Source organism: Quercus suber, unplaced genomic scaffold (genome assembly GCF_002906115.3).
Source record: "Quercus suber isolate HL8 unplaced genomic scaffold, Cork oak 2.0 scaffold_355, whole genome shotgun sequence".
Taxonomy (NCBI): domain Eukaryota; kingdom Viridiplantae; phylum Streptophyta; class Magnoliopsida; order Fagales; family Fagaceae; genus Quercus; species Quercus suber.
This window is the reverse complement of record NW_027069807.1, coordinates 631,879-655,160: the sequence shown is the minus strand read 5'-3', so window position 1 is coordinate 655,160 and position 23,282 is coordinate 631,879. Positions and strand designations below refer to the sequence as shown.

General features: G+C 34.3%; 2 protein-coding genes across 2 annotated transcripts; both read right to left on the bottom strand.

Annotated features, from left to right (window-relative positions):
- Nucleotides 1–12,506: 12,506 nt before the first annotated feature.
- On the bottom strand, nt 12,507–13,358 carry LOC111991645 (large ribosomal subunit protein uL11). Its single transcript, XM_024023436.2, has one exon. The coding sequence runs from the start codon at nt 13,269–13,271 to the stop codon at nt 12,771–12,773; it is 501 nt and encodes a 166-aa protein (XP_023879204.1). The 5' UTR covers nt 13,272–13,358; the 3' UTR covers nt 12,507–12,770.
- Nucleotides 13,359–14,979: 1,621 nt separating this feature from the next.
- LOC111991648 (mRNA-decapping enzyme subunit 2) lies at nt 14,980–22,060 on the bottom strand. Its single transcript, XM_065760167.1, has 8 exons — nt 21,686–22,060; nt 20,486–20,637; nt 19,560–19,687; nt 18,990–19,085; nt 17,367–17,519; nt 16,665–16,768; nt 16,507–16,574; nt 14,980–15,169 (listed from the first exon to the last, which is right to left on the bottom strand). The coding sequence occupies exons 1-8, from the start codon at nt 21,763–21,765 to the stop codon at nt 14,988–14,990; spliced, it is 963 nt and encodes a 320-aa protein (XP_065616239.1). The 5' UTR covers nt 21,766–22,060; the 3' UTR covers nt 14,980–14,987.
- Nucleotides 22,061–23,282: the final 1,222 nt, after the last annotated feature.

Sequence of the window (23,282 nt, the reverse complement as noted above, 5' to 3'; positions counted from 1 at the left end):
GAAGAAGAAAAGCTGACTTGTTTAGATGGTACAATTCATATTCCATTTACATACAAGAATCTTAACCTGTCATTAATTTGACATGAACCTTCATGGGGATTTTTGTTGTTGTTGTAGTATATGCATTGAGAACTTTTAGTTCTTTTATTATTATTAAATATGCATTTATGACGCAACTAATAAACGGAGTTGAGTTTAGATTGATTCATATAGTTGTATATATCTCTCTACATGACATAAATATATACAACCCGCCAACAGGAATTGTTTCCCATTGTATGTATAGACAATATTGCTCCATCCTAATTGAGATCTTCCGAAGAATTTAAGGTAATGTCACCCAATGATTCTTAGAGTCCCTAATAATTCATTTAGCTAAATGAATTGTTCAAATTTTGTTACACCATCACAATTTAATAAATATTGATTTCCATTACTTTGATATCCATTTAAGATATTGGTGACTTAACACAGTTTGAGGCACGTGTTTAAATATAAATGGTTAAAATTAGGTTGAATTACGAATTGCATTCTTTAACTTTATTCAAAATTCAATTTTTTTTGTCTTATAATTTTTTATGTATTCCTTTCAAGACTCTAACTTAATTTATTTTTGTTCAATGTAGTCATTCTGCCCAATTTTGCCACATAGTGCTGTTAGATATATTGAAATAAAATTGTTTTGTAAATTTAAAAATTGCGTTGTTTTGAAACACTTAATGGCAATTCCTCAAACGAAAGTGAACATAAAAGAAGTTAAAAGAATGAAATAAATAAATTAGAAGTTGCATGGCTAGATTGAATTATAGGCAAAAGAAGAATCAAAGCATTTCATGTGTTGTCATTTTTTTTTAGCTTTGGTTTTTCATTTTTGATTTGGTCACCTAATAAATAAATAATAGGTGTTTTCTTTTTCCAATGTTTATTTTATTTTTTTTATAACCAGATGGAGAATGTCTTTTCCCACAATAATAAAATAGTTTTAACTTCAACCTAGAAAGAAAAAAAAAAATGAAGGATTTGAGTGGATATAAGCATACACAAAAGAATCAAATTGTTTGGTAATTAACAAATGACAAGTGAACCATGCACGTATGAGGAAATGATAATGATACTTTCCATTTTTTTTCACCGACTTCATACTTCACAGCCGCAATCTCTATTTTGGTCAAAGTTAGTAAGAAATTCACGTCTAAAATCTCAACATTTGTCCAGATACATCGCATCAGCCGTTTGATTTTGAGTTTTTAACACATGGGTTGTTTGTTTTTTTTTTTTTTTTGGGGGGGGGGGGGGGGGGGGGGGGTGAGAGAATGGGTTGTTGTACTTTGTAGTCCAGTCTTTGCTGAAAATCTTAGTTGATTGTCACTTGGTTTTTTAAAACTTCTATTTTTATTTTATTTGGGCGCATAGAGTGGTGAATTGAACGATCACACCTATATATAGAAGTTCACAATAAAAAAATAAAATGTGGTCCATCATTAAGTTTGTTTTATTTGGATGGTAAAAGATGTGTGTTTCTCAAATACCAATTAACTACGCATCAACTACAAATCAAATCGGAAAAGTGAAAGATTTGTTGGAAAATATGACCACAAGAAAAAAAAAAAAAAAAAAAAAAAAAATCACACATGTGACTTGTTATTCTTAGCAAAAGATGTACGCCTTCAATAGACGATGAAAAATATCTCAACCTTATTAAAAAGATAGAAGGATGAAATAAATATGTGAGAAGTTTAATGGACGTTGTAACTTATAAAGTGACAACTAATATTTTTGTAAAAAAAGGACAACTTAAAAAAAAAAAAAAATGGACACCCATATAGTAATTACTCTCTCTCTCTCTCATAATTGATGTAATCATCTCATTATCTCGACCTATTCTTTGTGGGTTTTCCTTGTCTCAAATATGAAATAGGATAGGGATATGGATAAGGATATACATAATATAAACCAATCTCATTTGGTTATTAACTTGGCTTGTGTCCAGTGCACTAAAGCATTTGGACCCAAGCTTTTCCCCCTGGCCTCTAGTTTCTTAGTTTCTAATTTCCAAAAATAAAGATAATGAACCTAAACTTATAAATTTCACTTACTAAAAGACAAATATCATTTTTTGGAGAGACCATTTTTATTTATAGAACGTGAAACATGTAGATGCTACAAGGGTTATGATTAAGAAACTTACTTGTAAAGGCAGGATATATGTGGCCACATGTTTGGGAAAGATTGTGAAATGGATTAAAAGTTGAGATTGGCAACCAACAAGGGCTAACAAAAGTATAAGAATATCATTGATAAGTCAATTTCGATTGTAGGCCTACCTACAAAGTCCCATTATTCTGCCGACGCCACTGTTAAAGTGAACGCCAATTCTTGCCTTTCATCAAAAGCAAACATTAATTCTTACTATTTCTTAGCGGCCCCATAATTAACATAACTATGTATTAGTCACAGTAAATTTAAACCCAAGTCATGAAACGAGGAGGCCCATGCCAGCCCAGTACTGCCTAGAACACAAACATGTTTGTGTAACTGAGATTTTTTGTTTTTGTGTGGGCCATAACAGAGAACTTGGAAATTTCGTGAAAATGTTTGGTTTGGGTTTTTTTTAACATGCCTTGAGATTATAACACGAATTACAAAGCACAAGAAAAAACAATATTCTCCCAATTATATAAAATAATAAAATGGAGAGAAGTCGGAAAACGAGTGAAAGAGAGGAAGGGTTTGTCACACCCAAATTTTCACAATAATAAGGTAATGAATAAAGCTAGGAACACAGTGCACACTCATTTTCACGTCTAATTAAAGTGTCAAGTTATAATTGGTGTATAATAAAAATAGTATCAGTGATGGACCTATATAAAAATGTTGAGTGTTGAATTGAGTGTTTGTAGAATTATTAGGGCTAAAATATATTGAAATTTACTATCTCTTTCCCCCTCCTCCCATTTCTAATGCACCACCACAAGCAAAAGAGTATATGAGGACTAGAAACTCATTGTGAAATATAGATTTAAACATAAAATCGTTGAAGTTTATTAAGTCGTTAAAGAACAAAGGACTTTGAGTTCAAATTCCACCAACAACAAAAACTAATTGGTGTTTTGGCTTGATAATAAAATTTAAAAAAAAAAAAAAAACAATCATGTAATGAGCAATAAATATTTAAATCTATCACATATATAACAAACCAAAAAAATGCAAAGTAGCAAATAAACCTTCCTGCAAAAACTAAAGAGTACTTTCACAAAGTAGTGTAGCTCATTTGATCTAGAGAAGTATTACATCTATAAAATTTTCACAACAAATCATAAATGGTAAATTATTATTGGTTATAATTTGAATCCATGACTTAAATTACTTTTTTATCTATTTGTAATAGCAAATAACAGTTTGCCACTTAAAATTTGTTGTGAAAGTGTTATAAATATAGCAATTTTCTTTGATCTATGATGTTGATCTTCCAAGTTTCACATGGGAATTTACTTAAAACTCAAATATGCGCCCTATTCTTCTTTCTTTTTCTTCTCGAATCGATGCATTGGCTATTAAAGAAGTACTTTATACTGGATTCCATACTAACCAATGACTCAAGCCAAGGTGGGCCTGCTTGGCCTTGCCGACTTGGTATAGTCCTTGGATGCTTTGTCAAAACACCTATTTCTATGAACAGGTTTCATATTTGGTTAAGGTATCTAGTGAATGCGTGTGAGCAGCATAATGGTCAATTAAAATCAAACCTTCATCCTTGCCTGCTCCCAACAGCTTTATATATTTTCTCAATAATATGTTGGTCTTTTAGAGGTCCCATAATTAACTTAACTACGTATCAGTCAAATATAAACCCAAGTCATGAAACAAGGCCCATGCCAGCCCACTGCCTAAATCACAGTGTTTGTGTAACTGAGATTTGTTTTTGGGGTGTGGGCCAGAACAAAGATCTTAGAAATTTTGTTGGGTTGGGGCTTTTGAATAGGCCTTGCGATTATAACACGAATTAAGTAATTTAGTTATCGTTCTAGGCCCAAGGAAAAACAATATTCTCCCAAGTCCCAACCATATTTAATAATAAAGAAAAAACAGAAATGGGAAAGATAGTGGTTGAAAAACGGGGGAAAGAAAAGAAAGGGTAATTTTGTCACATTTATTTTTGCACAATAGTAAGGCTATGGATTATGTGTCAAGTTATAAATGATACATAATAAAAATGGTGTTTGTGATAGACTTATGTGAAAGTGTCAAGTGTTGGAGCATTTTAATATTAAATGATTAAAATAAATAAATGTTATAACATAAATGTAAAGATGTGGGAGATGAGGAGTTAGTGAAAAATGTTTAATCCCACATTGAAAAGGAGAGAGACTATTTTATTTTTTTTAATTGTGGTGATTAATGGGCTAAAATGTATTGACTCAGATATTGGGCTAGATACGTGCACAAGGGGGAGGTGAAGAGTGGAGGTATCAAAATTGAAAATGAATCTCCCTAAAAAGAGCGAGTGCCGTGCCTCAGTCCAAATAGTGTTGTGTAATTTCTCTTTATTAATAATATTCAGAAGTATTTTCAGTTTCTCTTTGTGTTATTTCTATTACCATTGTATTTGCACCAACAATTTTAAGGAGATTCAATCACATGGAATCGACACAAGAGAAACCAAATGAGCTTGTTGGAGATCTTAACAAGCCCTTTTGCTTTAAGGGAGCCCACTTCAAGAGGTGGAAAGGAAAGGTCCTCTTCTACTTGAGTCTTCTCAAAGTCTCCTACATCTTCACTGACAAGAATCCATCAAAAGTTCCTACTGATGAGATGAGTGATGAAGAATATATTCTCCACCAGAAAAAAATAGATAAATATACAAAAGATGAGTATAATTGTCGTTCTTATCTATTGAATTGTCTTGCCGATCATTTCTATGATTATTATGATACAACTTACAATTCTGCTAAGAAAATTTGGAAAGTTTTACAAAGCAAGTATGATACCGAGGAGGCAGGTGCAAAGAAGTATCTGCTAACAGATTTTTCCGTTACCAAATGTGGATGGAAAATCGATGGTGGATCAAGCACAAAACTTCCAAATGATCGTTGCAGAATTGACATCCGAAGGCATAAAGATTGGAGACAATTTGGTGGTAGCTGGCATAATTGACAAACTATCACAATCTTGGAGGGAATTCCAAAAGACTTTGCGGCACAAACAAAAGGAGACATCTTTGGAGACTTTGATCACACGCATCCGTGTGGAGGAGGAGGCTAGATGACAAGATGCACTCATGACACAAGAGAGCAACGGTAATTCTACCACAAAGGTAAACCTTATTTCAGCCAATAATAATATGCCCAAAAATTATTTTCCTAGAAATAGTCAATTGAAGCCAAAAAGAGAGCATTTAAAAATAATAATAGACCTCAAGGAAGGGAAACCAAAATAAAATTACAATAAGAACCAAGGACCCCCTTCACAAGATCAATTTAATAGATCCTGTTTTGTCTGTGCAAGAGTGGGCATATTGCTCGATTTTGCAAATTTCGAAAACGTGAATCTGTCCCGCAGGCTAACGTAACCGAAGAGCCTTTAGTGGCTATGATTACAGACATCAATATGGTGCAATATGTTGAAGGGGGTGGGCAGATTCTGGTGCTAATAGGCACGTCTACTATGACAAAAATTGGTTCAAGTTGTACACTCCTTTTGAAGAAAAAAAAACTGTTATGCTTGGTGACTCTAGCAAAACCAAGGTTCTTGGAAGTGGTGAGGTTGTATTGAAATTCACTTTTGGACGCGTGCTAACATTGAAAGATGTTCTTTACACTCCGTCCATGAGGAAGAATTTGATGTCAAGTTTTTTGCTTAACAATGTTGGCTTCAAGCAAACTATAGAATCTGATAATTATGTAATCACTAAAAATGGATTATTTGTGGGCAAAGGTTATGCTTGTGATGGAATGTTTAAATTGAATGTTGATTTTTGACTCAAATATGCATGTTATAAATGAGACAAAAAATATGCTTAAAAGCCATTTTGATATGAAAGATCTTGGTGAGGCTAATTTTATTTTGGGCATGAAAATTACAAAAGCATGTGATGGAATATATATTGATCAATCACATTATGTTGAGAAAATATTGAGAAAATATAATTTTTATGATCACAAAAATGTAGCTACTCCCTTTGATCCTAGTGTTCATTTATTTCCTGTGAATAATGATGATGAGATTTTTAATCAAAAGGATTATGCTAGTATCATTGGTAGTTTGCGTTTTGCTACTGATTGTACTAGACCTGACATTGCATATGCAGTAGGAGTGCTTAGTAGATTTACTAGCAAGCCTAGTAAAGATCATTGGCTAGCTATTGAGCGAGTCATGAGATATTTAATTGGTACAAAAAACTATGGCTTATTTTATAAAAAGTACCTTGTTGTGATTGAAGGTTTTAGTGATGCCGATTGGAATACTTTGTTAGGTGATTCTCTCTCTACCACTGATTATATTTTTACTTTAGGTAGTAGTACTATTTGTTGGAAATCCAAAAAGCAAACAATAATTGCTAATTCAACAATGGAAGCTGAATTAATAGCATTAGCTTCAACTAGTGAAGAGGCAAATTGGCTTAGAGATTTGTTATATGAAATTCCACTTTGGGAAAAGCCAATTCCCCCTATATTAATTCATTGTGATAGCACTGCTACAATTGGTAGAGTTAAAAACCGTTACTACAACGGTAAATCCAGACCTATAAGAAGAAAGCACAGTACTGTGCGATCTTATTTGAGTGGTGACATCATAACTGTGGATTATATTAAATCTAATGATAATCTTGCAGATCCATTTACCAAGGCCTTGGCAAAAGATAGAGTCTGGAATATATCGAGGGGGATGGGACTAAAGTCCATAGAATCATGAGCCATGTATGAGGATACCCAACCCGAGGACCAGAGATCCTGAGAATTGGGTTCAATGGGAAAAATGAATCATAGATGATCGTAAGAAATGCACAATTTATTTTTCTTAATTATTTATTTTGTAAATAATTTTTTAATTGTTCATCTCTATGATGTAAGTGCATTTATCCTGTAATGTGGAGAGGATGAGTTAAAAAACTCTTAATGAAATTTGTAGCTCGTATGAGTGGGGTGTCAGAATTACAGGAGCACCCTTGACAAAATTTCACCTATGTGAGTGTGGGGGTGGGGCCGCTCCCTATGAGATTTGGACTTAGTCTCAAATACATCATGAAACCGGGATCAACACACGGCCGTAAAGTGCTAGCTATAAAAGCTCATGTCAACACCTGGGTTATTATGTGTAAGCAGTGACACTTAATTTCCTAAAGCAGTCCTAGTTCAAGTCGGAGACCACTACAACTCTGAGTTGAGATCGCTGTTTTACTAAGTGAAGGTTCAATGCAGAGCACACCTTCATGATGCATAGTGACCCGTCTTTGCCTGGTAATCTATCTTTAACTAAAAAATTTAATATTAAAATGAGTGGGGGATTGTTGGAGCATTTTAATATTAAATGATTAAAATAAATAAATGTTATAACATAAATGTAAAGATGTGGGAGATGAGGAGTTAGTGAAAAATGTTTAATCCCACATTGAAAAAGAGAGAGACTATTTTATTCTTTTTAATTGTGGTGATTAATGGACTAAAATATATTGACTCAGATATTGGGCTAGATACGTGCGCAAGGGGGAGGTGAAGAGTGAAGATATCAAAATTGGAAATGAATCAGCCTCTTGGATCCTCCTACTTGATAGCCCACTCAAAGCAATTACCATATCCGTTGGTGAGTAAATGGCTCGAATTAATACTCCATTTTTACTATGGAAAATAAAGAGCCACTAACCCACTTAATGGACTATCCGTTTGGGCCTTTTCATTCTTCAGAAACTCCTTATCAAACCATTAATTGTGTAACTCAAGCCCATCAGATTAATATCCAGCAATTAATCTTGAAACACCCACTACATCAGAATAATGGACCAAATTAATCAGAATAAATTGGGTAGTAATTTCGTAAGGCCCATTGAGCCTATAAATAGACTCATTCAGACTCAATCCAAGTTACTGAAATCACAACATACGCAAAGAAAAAAAATAGAGAGATTCTTGGCAAGGAAGGGTGTTCTTTCTGGTGGAACTTTGGGCTTGAACACTTTGTGCAAAAGGTCTGCACCGGTTACAAAGTTTAGCCAACCAAGGACTTGAATCTCCTTAAAGAGAGCGAGTGCCGCGCCTCAGTCCAAATAGTATTATGTAATTTCTCTTTACGTTAATAATATTCAGAAGTATTTTCAGTTTCTCTTTGTGTTATTTCTATTACCATTGTATTTGCACCAACATCAAGTATTAAATTGGGTGTGAAATTAAGTGTGTCTGTAGAATTGTGCATAACTTTCAACTCAAATACCAAGCCATTATCTTAATTTATACAATATCAAGGTATCTACTACCTCTTTCCCCCTCACCCCTCTTTTTATGCACCACTATAGGCAAAAGAGTATACGAGTACGAAATGTTCACGGCAAAATATAAATCGAAACATAACATATTTTGAGTTTATTTAATCATTAAAGAATAAGGGACTTGAATTCACACCGTGACACCGACACCAAAACCAAATTATGGTTTGGCCCGATGATTAAAAAATCATCATAGAGCGACGTATAAAAAATAAAAAAGCAAAGCATCAGATAAACCTTCCTGCCAAAACTAAACAATACTTTCACAAAATAGCTTATAAACCTTCCTGTTATTGTAGTCATTTGGCGAGTACCAAAAGTGATATCTTCGCCAGTTTTATTCTAGTATTTATAAATTTACCTAAGTAGCATTGTCTACCACATAAAACATAAAACTGAGACAAGGTATCCCTTCGTAGGCAAACTTAATTGTTTCACGTGTTATTGGTTCCTCTTTAAGGCCCTTAAGTTACTGATTAGCAAGGAAAATCAATTTTTCTTTATGTGGGGGATATACTGATTATTCTTGTTAGACATCTATTTAAAAATACTAGAGAGAAATTGGTTTTAGTTTAAAAAGGTTTATTGAAAATCATATTTTTATCTTAAAATTATATTTTGTTGAATATTGCCTCTAATTCCTAATTAGTTTTGTTTTGAGTTTCTTCGGCGTGATAACAAAAGGTTTTTCCTCTGTCATAGAATGAAAAGAATTTCTCATTGAAGAAGTAATACTTTATCCATTGAGGGATAGAATTGAAGCATTATAAATAAGCATTGTTGCAGAAGGTTTGATGATTTTTGCCCAAAGTTCCTCCTACGAGAGGTGAAAAGCTCTTAGAAGAACATGAGAGAGTTTTTTTGAAGAGCAATTTGGTGGCTTTGGCCCAAGGTTCCTCCCATGCAAGAAGAGGTGAAAAACTCTCAAAAGAATATGGTGGATTTCTTCGACGAGTAGTTAGTAGATTATTTGGTCAAAAGATTACCCATAGTTGTGCATTGAGAGTTGTTTGTTTTGTGACTGTGAGAGTTATTAAGTGTATTGGGGCTTTGGGTTTGTGAATTTATGTTGGTGAGGTTTGTGAGTCTTATTGTATGAGTTGTGAACGTTGATTTATATTGTTATAATCCATATTATTGATAGTGGATATTTTGATTGACACATAGGCATAGAGTTGGTTGAACCACGTTAAATATTGTTGTCACTTATGGATGTTTTGTTTTCTTGTTTGTGTGAATGCACTTCCACTAGCATCAAATCACAATAATTGATGTTAAAGCTTTTGCTGTTGCACAACATATTTTAATTAAAAAAAGAAAGAGTTTGGATTAGGTCTAGCTGTCTAGGTATCCACGGGCAGGAAATTCAAGTAGGTATCAAGTACGGGCAATAATCGGGTTTTAGGGTCCAGGTATCCATGGGTAAAATTTTCGGGTCACTTAGGAGAGCTATGTTAAATTTCAACACATTATTTCTTCTCAAGTTTCCTAATTTCAAAATCATCTCTCCTGGGATTGTGGAGCATAATCTCAAAGACCCACAGAAAAAGCAATATCTTTTATTTTATCGGTAAATTAAGAAGCTTCATTGAAAAAGGAGAAAATAGAAAGACAGCAAAAGAAACAGTTTCCTGGTACACAGGGAGTGTACAAGGAAACCAGAAAAACAATATCTTGATTAACCCCCCACATCATAAATAAATCGATATCAAATAATACAAAACCAAATAAGAAAGTTTTCTAAATAGAAATGCATAACAATTAACAAATCCAAAAATCATTCTACCAAGTTGAAGATCCTCTTGAGAATTTAGATGCAGTCTGAAACTTCTGGAGGAAAGAAGACCTAATAGTCACGAAGGTTTTCTAGGGAACATTGGGCAACTTTATTGCTTGGATGGGTCACCACATTCTAAAATAAAATGGAGTCTATTAATGGCTATCAAAATTCAACGATAACTGATCATATTATCTATCAAAATTATCAATAACAATTTTCCAAATGTCAAAAGTCTGCATCCTGTAGAAGCAGAACTCAAGACCCCAGTCCAAAGCAATGACTTCACAAACAAGCCATTTCCAAAATTCCAGAACAAACTATCACACACGCACACCAGCCTACAATACAGAGTGCGGTCTGCTAGAAGGGCACCTTACAGTCCGTTTGGAAGAAGGGAAAATAATGAAAAAAATGTGTAATAAAAAGGATCTTAAAGATTCAATAAGAATGAATGAAATGGCTATGATGGAATATTCATTCCATTTCCTCCTAAGCATTCCTCCCAAGCATATATTCCAATTCCATTCTTTTATGATTTATGAAATCCATTCCATCATTTTATAAACTCCCAAACATAGTGTTAATGTGTTTTTTACCCCATTTTCTGAGCAATAAAAGACAAGAAATAATTTATTTCCCTTCACACCCGCAAAGAAAAGCAGATTTCTGATAGAACTAATAAAAGTGAAAAGAAGCATTCACAAAATCCTTAGCAACACACCATCAAGTTTTATTTCATGTCTTAACTAAATAATTAAGAATGCATTACCATCAGTAACAAAACCGACAAGTGAAACCATGTTTAATCACAAAAAGATCAAGAAGATCCTCACTAAGGACACATTGGAAAAATAGACCCTTAGAACCCTTTCTTACTCAGCCATCAGCAATAGTTAAATCAATAAACCATGGACTAAACTAGCAACAAAAACAACAACAAAACCTTAGTCCCAAAATTTGGGGTTGGCTATGATTCCTTAACAGATTAAGATTAAGTGGTCACATGAATTCTTTTTCTCCATTTTATCCAATCTAAAGTCATGCTCTCTTTTACTTCCCTAATTAACATGTCTTTTTTTTATTAAACAAGTGAAACCATGTTTAATCACAAAAAGATCAAGAAGATCCTCACTAAGGACACATTGGAAAAATAGACCCTTAGAACCCTTTCTTACTCAGCCATCAGCAATAGTTAAATCAATAAACCATGGACTAAACTAGCAACAAAAACAACAACAAAACCTTAGTCCCAAAATTTGGGGTTGGCTATGATTCCTTAACAGATTAAGATTAAGTGGTCACATGAATTCTTTTTCTCCATTTTATCCAATCTAAAGTCATGCTCTCTTTTACTTCCCTAATTAACATGTCTTTTTTTTATTAATTCTATTAATGTTATTTTTGGCCTTACTCTACCTCTTTTTGTTCCCTCAACTTAAAATCAATTTACTCTCTTATACTAATTCATTACTCTCTCTCTCTCTCTCTCTCTCTCTCTCTGAATATGACCAAACCATCTCAAGCGACTCTCCCTCATCTTTTCATCAATAGGGGCAACCCTATCTTTAAATGGAGTTCCTCATTTTGAATCCTATCTTTAGGTGTATTCCCACTTATCCATCTTAACATTCTCATTTCTACTACACTCATTTTAGAGATATGTTGCTTCTTAACCACCCAACATTTGGTACCAAAGAGCATAGCTGATTGTACTTGTATATTAGTAGCTCTTGGCAATCAAGTCTTACCGCCCCTTTGTCTCTATTCCTACTTTAACTGAACTTACATTCCAATGTTCCATGTACTCCATTTTAGTCCTACTTAAACAAAAGCACACTGTAGAATCTAAAGGCTTAAAAAAAAAACACCTAGGAGCAATACATTATTCCATCTCAATCTTTTTTTTTTTTGGTAAGTTATTATTTTATTACACAAGACTACTTTGGTTACATGCAGAACCATAATGATTTAAAAAAACTCACGAATGGGAGTTACTATCAGCAAATCTCCATGCCCGAGACCAATCAAACAACAATCTAGCAAACACCACTATCAATTGTATCCCTGAAATTTCCATATCCTCAAATATATGAGGATTCCGTTCCTGCCACAACATAACCAAATCAAATAATATAAGATTATGCTAAATACCATTATTACATCTCATTCATACCGCCACAAAATCCATACCAACATCAAACACAACAGAACCAAATCCAATACTCTAATACTACGCTAATAAAGGAACTGTAAAACTAATAAGTAATCCATATAGAATTAAATTTAAACGTTGTTCTAAACCAGCATTATCAGGATTCAAAAATAGAACCTAAAAAAAAAAAAAAAACTGTGAAATTTAGAGATAGAAAATAAATACACAACAACAACAACAGTAGCGAATACAGTCTAATAATCCACCATTCTCAAAATTCTAAAAAAAGCAATCAAACTGAGGCAACAAAGTAAGAAGAAAAAGCGAGCAAACCTCGCGATCTCTCTCTCTCTCTCTCTCTCTCAGTCGAGAGGAACCTCCACGTCACCATCGGAAATCTCCTGCTGCAAATCCTTAGGGTCTTTGCCATCGACGGTGCATCCGACGGAGACGCAGGTTCCGAGAATCTCCTTCACGGTTCCACTGAGGTCCTTAGCCATTGACCTAGGGCGCATCACCTTGGCGATCTCGACGACGTCGTCGAGCGAGATGTTGCCGTTGTGCTTGATGTTCTTCGTCTTCTTGCGGTCGCGCTCGGGTTCCTTGAGAGCTTTGATCACTAAGGCGGCGGCGGAGGGGACAACCGAGACCTTGGCTTGGCGGTTCTGGACGGTGAGCTTGACCGTGACGCGGAGGCCCTTCCAATCCTTGGCGGTCTCCTTTGCGATGTCTTCTCCGATCTTTTTGGGAGAGAGACCTAAGGGACCGATCTTTGGGGCGAGTGAGCTGGCGGCTCCGACCTCGCCGCCGGTAACTCGGACGTAGACGTCCACCACTTGGGAGGGGTCGAGCTTTGGAGGCATGGTGGCAAGCTTTTCACAATGTGCAAGTGGTGGAGGAGGAAATGAAACTTAGGCTGTCCCTCAGGTTTTATAATGCTAGGGTTTTGGGTTTGGGTTTTTTTTTTTTTTTTTTTTTTTACATGTATATTTTGGAGTGGTGTGTTTGGTTACTAATCATAACATTTAAGAAAGTCATAAAAGTGTAAATATTGCATTATGGTTTGGTTTTTTTTTTTTTTTTTTTTTACATGTATATTTTGGAGTGATGTGTTTGGTTACTAATCATAACATTTAAGAAAGTCATAAAAGTGTAAATATTGCATTATCCTAAGCCTGTCTTTTTCTTTTTTCTTTTTTTGGGTTCGGCTTTTTAATATTTATTTTTATATATTCTAAGTTTTTTTAAAAAAAAATTTTACAACCATATTTCTATATAATTTATTCATAAGATGAAATAAACCAATGAAAATAAGTTATATCTAACTAAGCTTCTAATATTTGCGTGGTTCTTGTTATTTCCATTAGTTGCGAAAACATATAGTCTTGTAATTGTGGAGTCCTACGGAATAAAATCAAAGGGAAGCTAACAAAAGCTTGTATCTCTCAATTGATTTATTGGTATTTCCAATGGAGAGAAAGAAACAAAAATCAAAGGGAAGCAGAGTGAAAATACATTTGTCTAAAATGTAACTGTGTTCTTGAAAATTATAACTAAAAAATTCGTTTCTAAACAATACTGTCATATACACGTGTGTGTGCGTGTTGTTCAGTTTCTGCATTCCAGTATTTGGATTGTGGATACACATTGACTGTTCAAGGAGTAATTTCTTCAGTTGCATTAACAATTAACATGTTTCTCTTTCGGAACATCTATGAGTTGTTAGCATTTTCAGGACATGGCATTACAAAGTGTAATGAATTTGTGTTAGACAAGGGTGAGAGTGTGAAGACATGGCTAGAAGGAAATGTAATATGGTTCCCTTATTAATGTTCCCTAACATTGTCTGGTTCCATACCATTTACGCATTTGATATATAAATCCTCCCTCCATACATGTGCCTCACTCTCTGAGTATGGCAGGGCATTACTGCATTAGTCAGGATATATATTTTCTATAACAACAATTTTGCCATCCAAGATACTCCCACTGAAGCTTGTAACAAAGAAAATTACAAGAACTGCTAAGTTGACTTTAATTCTACTGATAACAAAGATGAACAAAGTGAAGCTAATATCATTTTGCCAGAAAAGGGCTTCTGTACAGAAATATACATACAACCCAAACCTGAAAATCTGACACACACACATATACAGCTGGTACAGCTACGAAGCCTGCGTGAAGGAAGGGTGGTGAATGTGTAATGATACAGGTGACGCGGTGGAAACTAACCCAGCTATGTAAAACTCGAACCACTTTACAAAAACTACTAAGGACTTCAAGCAGAAAAGGCAGTTTCCATTGCTTGCAAGATGGATGAGGTATCAAATCTAAAGTTTCTGAAGCTCTTGCCAGGTGCTGGGTTATCAGGCTCAGGTTTGGTTGACTGGCTCTCCATTATCATTGGGCTACTGCTGCTATTCCCAGTCGAACTGTTCTTTGCTTTCCAGACACACATTCCTGAACAAAATTCATAAAATGCTCATCATCAGCAAAAGCACACAAGAAAACTATCACATCGCCTGGGTTTCACCAAAATATGTAAAACTCGAACCACTTTACAAAAACTACTAAGGACTTCAAGCAGAAAAGGCAGTTTCCATTGCTTGCAAGATGGATGAGGTATCAAATCTAAAGTTTCTGAAGCTCTTGCCAGGTGCTGGGTTATCAGGCTCAGGTTTGGTTGACTGGCTCTCCATTATCATTGGGCTACTGCTGCTATTCCCAGTCGAACTGTTCTTTGCTTTCCAGACACACATTCCTGAACAAAATTCATAAAATGCTCATCATCAGCAAAAGCACACAAGAAAACTATCACATCGCCTGGGTTTCACCAAAAAAAAAAAAAAAAATCAAAGAAACCCATCGTTTCAGGAATGCAGGATGGCGTGTACAAGAAACTCAGCATTTGGCTTGGGGTGCCTATATGCTCTAAAGTACCAATTCAGACAAGCATCATTGACGTGTCAGGTGTGGTTCTTTGTCTTGGCCTCTAGCTACATTTTCCAACATTCTACAATACCTCACCCACAACAGGGTTCATTAGAACTTGGAACTAAAAAAGCGACCTGGAATTTGGATCAAGGTTTTCAGACCCGGACCGTTCACTAAACCGTAAAAAAGAGAGGTTTAAGGTTTTTGAGGTCGAACTATAATAACATCATAATTAATTTAATAATTAATTAAATCCTAAATATAGATATTAAATTTATAAAACTAGCAAAATTGACTAATATATCTATATATATGAGGGAAATTTAATGACTTTCAAGCATATATTTAATAGTTAAATAAGAAAGTTAGTAGAATAAAATAAAAACTATGAAAACATTAAAATTTATGATTAATTTTTGAAGTAAAGTTAAATATCTTTAAAGGATTTTAATTATAATTTTTTTTTTTCTTGTAAGAGATGGATAATTTAATTAAGTAGAATAAAATTGTATTAAGTTGTTTTTATAAAAAAAAATAAAAAAAATAAAAATGCTAAGGGGTTGGACCACACGGTTCTTGCCACCGGTTCGTGCGGTCCAACCCCGGTTTTAAGGGTTCACGGAATTGCCATATATGCCCAGTTCTTTATGCTTAAAAAACCAGTTTTCATCTCGGTTCCCAGTTTTCATGGTCCAACCTCCCAGTTCGGTCCGGTCCAATTTTGAGAACTATGATTTGGATAGCTTATTTCACTCCCATATTTTCAAATTTTCCCCATTATTTCTCAACAAATCTAGTGGAAAGCTCTAATAACTTACCATAGAAATAATCATCTTCAGTTGGAAGTTGCAACAAAATAATATTATCAATTTATCCTAAAGAGTAACCTAAAATCATCACTCAATTCCACCTCCCAACTTGAGATCTTCCACAAAGGGCAATCCAATATTCTTTATTGTAAGCTTAGCTCATTTTAGTTCTAAAAGGGCCCAATAGGACCAAGATGCTCAGGTTTATTAGTCTTATTAACATCAATGTTTTGTTTTGTTTTTTGTTTTTTTTTTTCCCACCTCTTTCCCTTCTCTAGTATCCATTTGTTAGATTCATATAATAACCTGATGTTTATAAGCTATCACATTTTCAAGAGAACAGGGGAGGGAAAACCTTTGAGAGGCATGTCAGGTTTTGGAGCTATTGGGGACTGATGTGTTGAAATCCATGATTTCAAAGATCTGCATGAAGAAATTGAATCTTTTAAGCACTGGACAAAGATGTTAAAACACCAAAGGAAATAATCAAAATAATAGAACATAAGTACTCACGCCAAGAAGGGGGCCACCATGTAAAGCTTCAGGCCAGTAATCCCACGAGATATCACATCGTCATTTGCTGGCTGAAGTTCATCAAGCCGTTGCCATGCAATTTCCTGCAAGCAGAACATAAAAAGCATGCCATTCAACATTACAATTATCCACAGGCTACTAGGTATAACATTCTGTCTAACAATGATTAAGAACCCTAACTCTACCATAAAAGGACCCTTATTTGACTAGTAACACATTAAAAGCCACTCAAATCAAGGAAATAACAACCCTAACTCAAAATTATCAAAAATTACAAGAAAATATAAAAAATAAATGATAAAAAATAGACCCCTGTATTCTGACCTACATCATGTAGGGAGACCCCCATAACAATGAGGATGACAATCAGGAAGTGGTAACCCCAAAGCAAGAAAAAGCAAAAGACAGGTCAATGCCCCCAACAGCCAAAACAAAAATTTAAGTACAAGTTCTCATGACTCCCCAAAGCAAGAATTAAGCGTTCTGGTCACCTTCACACACCACCTGAAGTTTTTAAGATCTCCCCTCGAAACAGGAGAGTTTGGCCAAACCATGAATATAATCTTCCATATTAATAAGAAATGTGTAATTCTATGCAGAAGAAACTTTTAGGTTATTCCCCTCTCAGTCTTGCTAAGCAAAAAATTAAGAATAAATACATCTATGGAGATGATCACATACACTGATCTCTTTTTTGGTAAGTGGAGCAAAGGAAGTGTCATCTTTCACACCAGCAATTATGTAGAGCCGCACTCGCTGCTGTCCAAATATCGACTCAATGTATTCATCTTTGTCAAGAAAGTTGGAAACATCAAAACCTGTTTCCTCCAGGACCTGCATTCAACACAGAGAACAAATGGGTCAACATTCATATCTGCAAGACTGCATTGCACGCCTGCATCTTGGGGAAGAGGAAAAAGAGAGAGAGATTTAGGTTACCAACTATAATTGGCATTCTATGAGAAAATTTAATCAGAAACTGGTTTTCTAAGCTAGTAGGACAAAAAATGTAGTGAATCAATTGTTTCATTTAAAAATAAATAAATAAAAATTTGAAACAAAGCACTACAAAATCCAAATTGGTTATCATCATTGAGCACACATTAGGGCCACAAAAACAAAATAAATAAATAAAAACAATAAACCAAAAATGGTGTGTACTGAACTGACAAACCAAATTTCTTGGTTTCAGTAGGTTAAGTTTTAGGTTTTCATTTTTTTTCTGTTTTGGTTTTTACTTTGATCTTGATTTTGGAAATTTCCACCCCAAAACCAGCCAAAGCTTCTATATATTTAAAAAAAAAATTCCGGGAGGGGTGTATTTCCATAGTATAGTCCTTTCAACATTTTATAAAAACTTTTTATCCTAATCTAAATCCCCCCTCGCCCACAGCCCTCATTTTATTTCTTTCTAGCTCTTACATCTCTCTCTCTCTCTCTCTCTCTCCTGTCATCCCCTCAGTGCTAAATTTCATTTTATTCACCTTTTTTATATATACTTTTATTGTGTCTTAAGGGCTGTTTGTTAAGGACTTGTTTTACTTTATGTATCCATTGTCCCTGTCTTAAGGGCTGTTTGTTAAGGACTTGTTTTACTCGCCCTTAAATGTGAAACCCCTCTCTCTTTCAAATTCCCTCACTGCCCTCGCCATTGTTTCACTAGTAAATTTCTTTTTATTCACTTCTCCCTTCTTCTTTTTTTTTTTGGATAAGTATACACTTTTCCTTTTATTATGTATCATAGAGGCTGTTTGTAAAGGCTTTTATTTTTCGATCCTACAATCTGATTTTATTTTTTTTAATAAGAATCCTAGGATCTGATTATTACCTCATTAAGGTTCAGTTCAGCCCAAAAGAACCCCCTGAACCCCAACCAAACTGTACCAAGCTCCCTAGCGCACATCTTTACAATAAGTATGTCACAATCTAAATATTAATGGCAAAAAGTTGTGTTATCCCATAGAAGGATTAAGAAAACTAAAGTGTAATAAAGAACTCGTAAACTTTGCTTCATACTATACATTGTAGGTTAAAGAATCACATGGGAAATGCTCCAGCCTCCAGAGAATGTTTTAAAAGAAAAAACGGAAAATATTTATATTTTTTCTTCTTTCATGTCTGATGTCTCTCAAAAGAGAAGGTTGTTATCATCCCACCACCCCCCCATTACAACAACGCTATCACATGTACAACTTTGTTAGCAATGAAATGATTCAAGTCAGCAGAAATTAGTGTCTAAACTCGACTTAAAAACCAACATAAAAGAATCAGGTGTACGAAATATGCCATAAGAAAGAAGCTTACTTCTCTGATGGCACATGCGTGGTCTTCCTCATCTTTGCTCTTTTTGCCTCGTGGAAAACTCCAGCTTGACCCTTTCCAACCCTTCACTAGCACACACTGTCAATAGCATGAACAAGAGTAAAGTTAAATCTTACATACAATTCTAACTAAATCATTAAACCAGATAACTCCAATAAGATTATCCAATGGAAGAACTCAATGGAGACAGGAACTAGTGAAGGTAGATGGTAGACATGTATCAATACATAATCACACATTTTCATACCACCCCAACATTATATAATCGCCATCTCTAAGTTAAACTAATTTATAAAAAATAAATTTAAAAAATATATATATTATTAGCTAAAAACACACACACACACTCACACAAACATATAGCAACTATTTTTGTTGATAACTTGATAGCTACAATGGGGGAGGGGGGATTTGAAACCTAGACGCCTCGGTTGGATACACCAAGAGGTGGTAGCTAAGCTACAAGGCTTTTGGCATATATATAACAACTTTACTAAATAAAAAAGGCCCAAGATGAGTATGAGTTATAGATTTCATCCCAAAGAGACATACCCGTTCATAGGTCTCATCCAAAATGATTGCCCCAGTTACAGGAACTCGAACCTTGTAGGAAGTGAAGTCCTTAAATATGTCATCCAAATGGGCAACATAAGGTTTTAGGACGTCACATCTGTTGAATACTACAATATATTAAGGAAAGAAAATTATACATTCACAAAGATGGAGAATATATACATACATATATATACACACACACACACACATAGGATTAGCTATTTTCTTTATCTTCAAATTAGCAAAAAGACCACAGAAACCATCATACAAATTTTTTTTTTAAATTTTTTTGATAAGCCACAAACCATCATACAACTTTTTGATCTTTAGAGCAGGAGGAACAACCGATACGGGTTTTTCCCGTTTATGTTTAGAATAGAATACCACTGAAATTTTGTGATCATATAATAGAAATGTAATACTTGGCCTAAGATATCAGACTATTAAGAATAAGAATGCTTCCTTCACGTTGTGGATGCCACATAATCAAATGGCAGTGTCATATTACAAGGTAGACTGAGCACGTGTGAATGAGTGCTTATTTATGTGTCTGTCCATGCATGTGTGCATGTACACACAGGCATGCCTTTTTCTGCATGTGCTGATGGTGAATTGCAATTCCACAGCTAACAAGGTGGGCCACGAAAGTATCCAGATAGAGGGAATGACAAAAACACCATAATCATGCATTCAGTAATAATTGAGTGACATGAAGATAATATGTTTGAAGTCTAAACAGGTTGCATTTGTCTTTAGCTTGATATGGCTTTTCTAGTACAGTAAAAATTCATTCCACCAGAAGATGCAAAGTTATAGAATTGCATTCAAACAAACAGTAGGTTAGCAGATAACAGTATATCATGGAAATGATTTTGGGAGGGGGGGCAGCTCGTGAGGAGGGAATGGGATGATGCACAGGATACATAAAGAAGTGAACTCCTTCAGAGTGAATGACTTCAGCGATGGATTTTTTTCCACTGAATTGTCTTCATAGAACCAATGTGCATACTCCACGAGAAACAAAATTCTCTCAAATGACTGGAGGTCTTCTTTTGGCACATTTAAAACAAACCGACTGCAGAAAATTGGTAGAAGAAGGTTTAGAAATAGAAGAAAGCAGGTGTAAAAATATTACAAACAAAACATGAGGAGGGGAGGTAAATGGTTCCCAATCCCATATATTTCAAATTTAGAAATTATAAGATATCAGCCTAAAATGAAAGTAAAACCCGTTTTTCTGCAACCATAACAGGAATACTTGTGTATCCCAACATTTACATAAAAATATACCATAAAATTATGTCAAAACAATCATAGATAGTTCAATTCTCAGTTCTCACAGAAGGGTTTCAGAATTGTGGTGGCTGAAAATTTCTCAATCCATCAATGCAACAACATGATGAACTTGCTATCATCAATTTAGCATATAATCACATTGAACTTGAACAAAAATTATAATTAGTGATAGAAATTTATCCAAAGAACTCTAAGCACAAATTACAAAGTGATAGATATTTAAACAAGCACACTCCCGTCAATTTAACCCGACTTAAACATCCATTCTTGTAACATTGCCATATCGACCGAAAAGACTTCAACCTTTCATCTTTCCACTTAGGCAGCAACAAATGATAGTTCACGTGATACTACCCCGCAGAATCTTAAAACCGAAACCTACATTGACCAATAAAATTACTTAACTAAATTGGACGACCTAATCACCTACGGTTTCCCACTTAGTTAGGATGGGTTCTAAGTTGAGTTGATGATTTTCTAACTATCCAAACCACAAAATAACTACAAATTTCCTCAGTTTTTTCTTTGCAATCAAAATTAGACCAATGCTTAACTAAAACACTTAATCATCCACAGTTTCCAAAACTTGTTCTACAAATTATAGCTCATCTTGGCACAATCAAGTAACAAAAATCAACTAAGCCCTAAAACTTTCGTCTCAACAAATCAACATGTTTTTTTTTTTATTTAAATAATCCGAAATGAGAAAGGTAGAGAGGAAAATTTGGAAAATAGTCTATTAAACGGAAGATTCTAGAGTTTTCTTGCAATTTTCCCGGTAACCAAACAGCAAGTTAAAGAATCAGAAAGAAGAGATTGGTACGGACCTGCAGAGATCGTCGAGGAGTTCCTGGGGAGGGAGGCCGTTTTTCAGTGCAGCACTAGAGGAGCGGTGGTTGCCGGACATGGCTGGGCTGGCTTTGTGATTTTTGAACTCTACCACCGATTAATAAAAAAAAAAAAAAAAACCTAATAATAATAGATTCTTTGTGTTTCGGCGGCGGAAGAAGAGGAGCTCTTCCAGTTCGCCGTGGTTTTTTTTAAAGACCGAAAGAGCCCCGTAGAGATCGTGACCTCTAGCAGAGCAGAGCAAGAAGCGGATACCTTCGCCGCTTCCAAGATTTGATGAATTTTCGTCGATCTTTGGACTCGGGTTTTATAGGGACCGGTGTCTGCGAATACCCACCGGTCAATATAATAATAATTAGTATGACTGAAGTTATGAACAACTATGACCTATTGACCTATGTAGTACACACTACATACTACATAGTACGTACTTATCCAGAAGAGGATGGAATTTGGTAAGTAATACATTTTTGGGAAAAAAAAAATTTGGTGATTAGCACGCGTTTGAATTTATTTAGTTCGTTGAATTGTTTTTGAAATTCGAGTTTCAATCCAAAATTGAGTTTTCTAAACTTGATTTACTCTTAAATTCATCTGACGTGACTTAAAAAAAAACCCATGAAACTCGAGTGTAGTTCCATTTAAAAAAAAAAAAAATACTTGCAAGGAACTCGAGTCTAGAAGACTCAAGTTCCAAGCTAGGAAAATAAATATAAGAGGAACTTGAGTTAAATGTTATTATTATTTTTTTTTTTTTAATCCAGGTCAGATGATGCAAGAGTAAATCGAGTTTGTGAAACANGTGTGTGTGTGTGTGTGTTTTTTTTTTTTTTTTTTTTTAAATCCAGATGAATGCAAGAGTAAATCAAGTTTGTGAAACTTGATTTTGGTTCCAACTTACTAAATACTTTCAGCCGCCTGCTATATATCTAATATTTTTCTAAAAAGTTGTTGTTTAGCAAATTTTTCCCAAAAGGAATATATACGTGAAAAAAATATGGCTTTGCCATAAACTTTTATGAAATTTTATATCAGGATAATGTTTAGAGCTCTAAACATGTTTGAAGTTATATTTTTAACTCATTATGTGATAATTTATTAGATACTATTCGTGTATATTATTTAAATAAGTTATGTGACTAAAATTATATAATGATGGTCTCTTTAATCACCACATCATGGATGAGAAATATAGTAGTAATAAAATTATGTAGCTCATTTACTATTTTTGTAATGTTTTTAAACTAATATGAGAAAATAGGTAAAACATTTATTTATTTTAGTTAAAACAATTTTTTTTTTTTAAGTTTGGTTTATGCTTGTGAAAATTACTTAAAAGACATTTTAGGCATAAAATTTATGTAACATGTAAATTGTTTTATGCCTCTTGAAGTTAATTTCCCTAATCAACTTGAAATTGTTTTCAAATTGGACAACTTTTTTAGTTGGGCCAAACTCCCAAAACACGAACCTATTTTGTTACGTCTATCATTAATCTCAATATATTGTAAATAATACTAGTTATTGTTTTTTTCAATGTTGATAACATAATAAAATTCAATACTTCATTTTGAA

Coding starts and splice junctions, on each gene's coding strand:
- LOC111991645 (XM_024023436.2), bottom strand. CDS start 13,271: ATGCCTCCAAAGCTCGACCCCTCCCAAGTGGTGGACGTCTACGTCCGA.
- LOC111991648 (XM_065760167.1), bottom strand. CDS start 21,765: ATGTCCGGCAACCACCGCTCCTCTAGTGCTGCACTGAAAAACGGCCTC. Junction 19,086..19,559: donor TGGATGAGACCTATGAACGG/GTATGTCTCTTT, acceptor TGCTATTGACAG/TGTGTGCTAGTGAAGGGTTG. Junction 16,769..17,366: donor TTACCAAAAAAGAGATCAGT/GTATGTGATCAT, acceptor TTCTGCTTGCAG/GAAATTGCATGGCAACGGCT.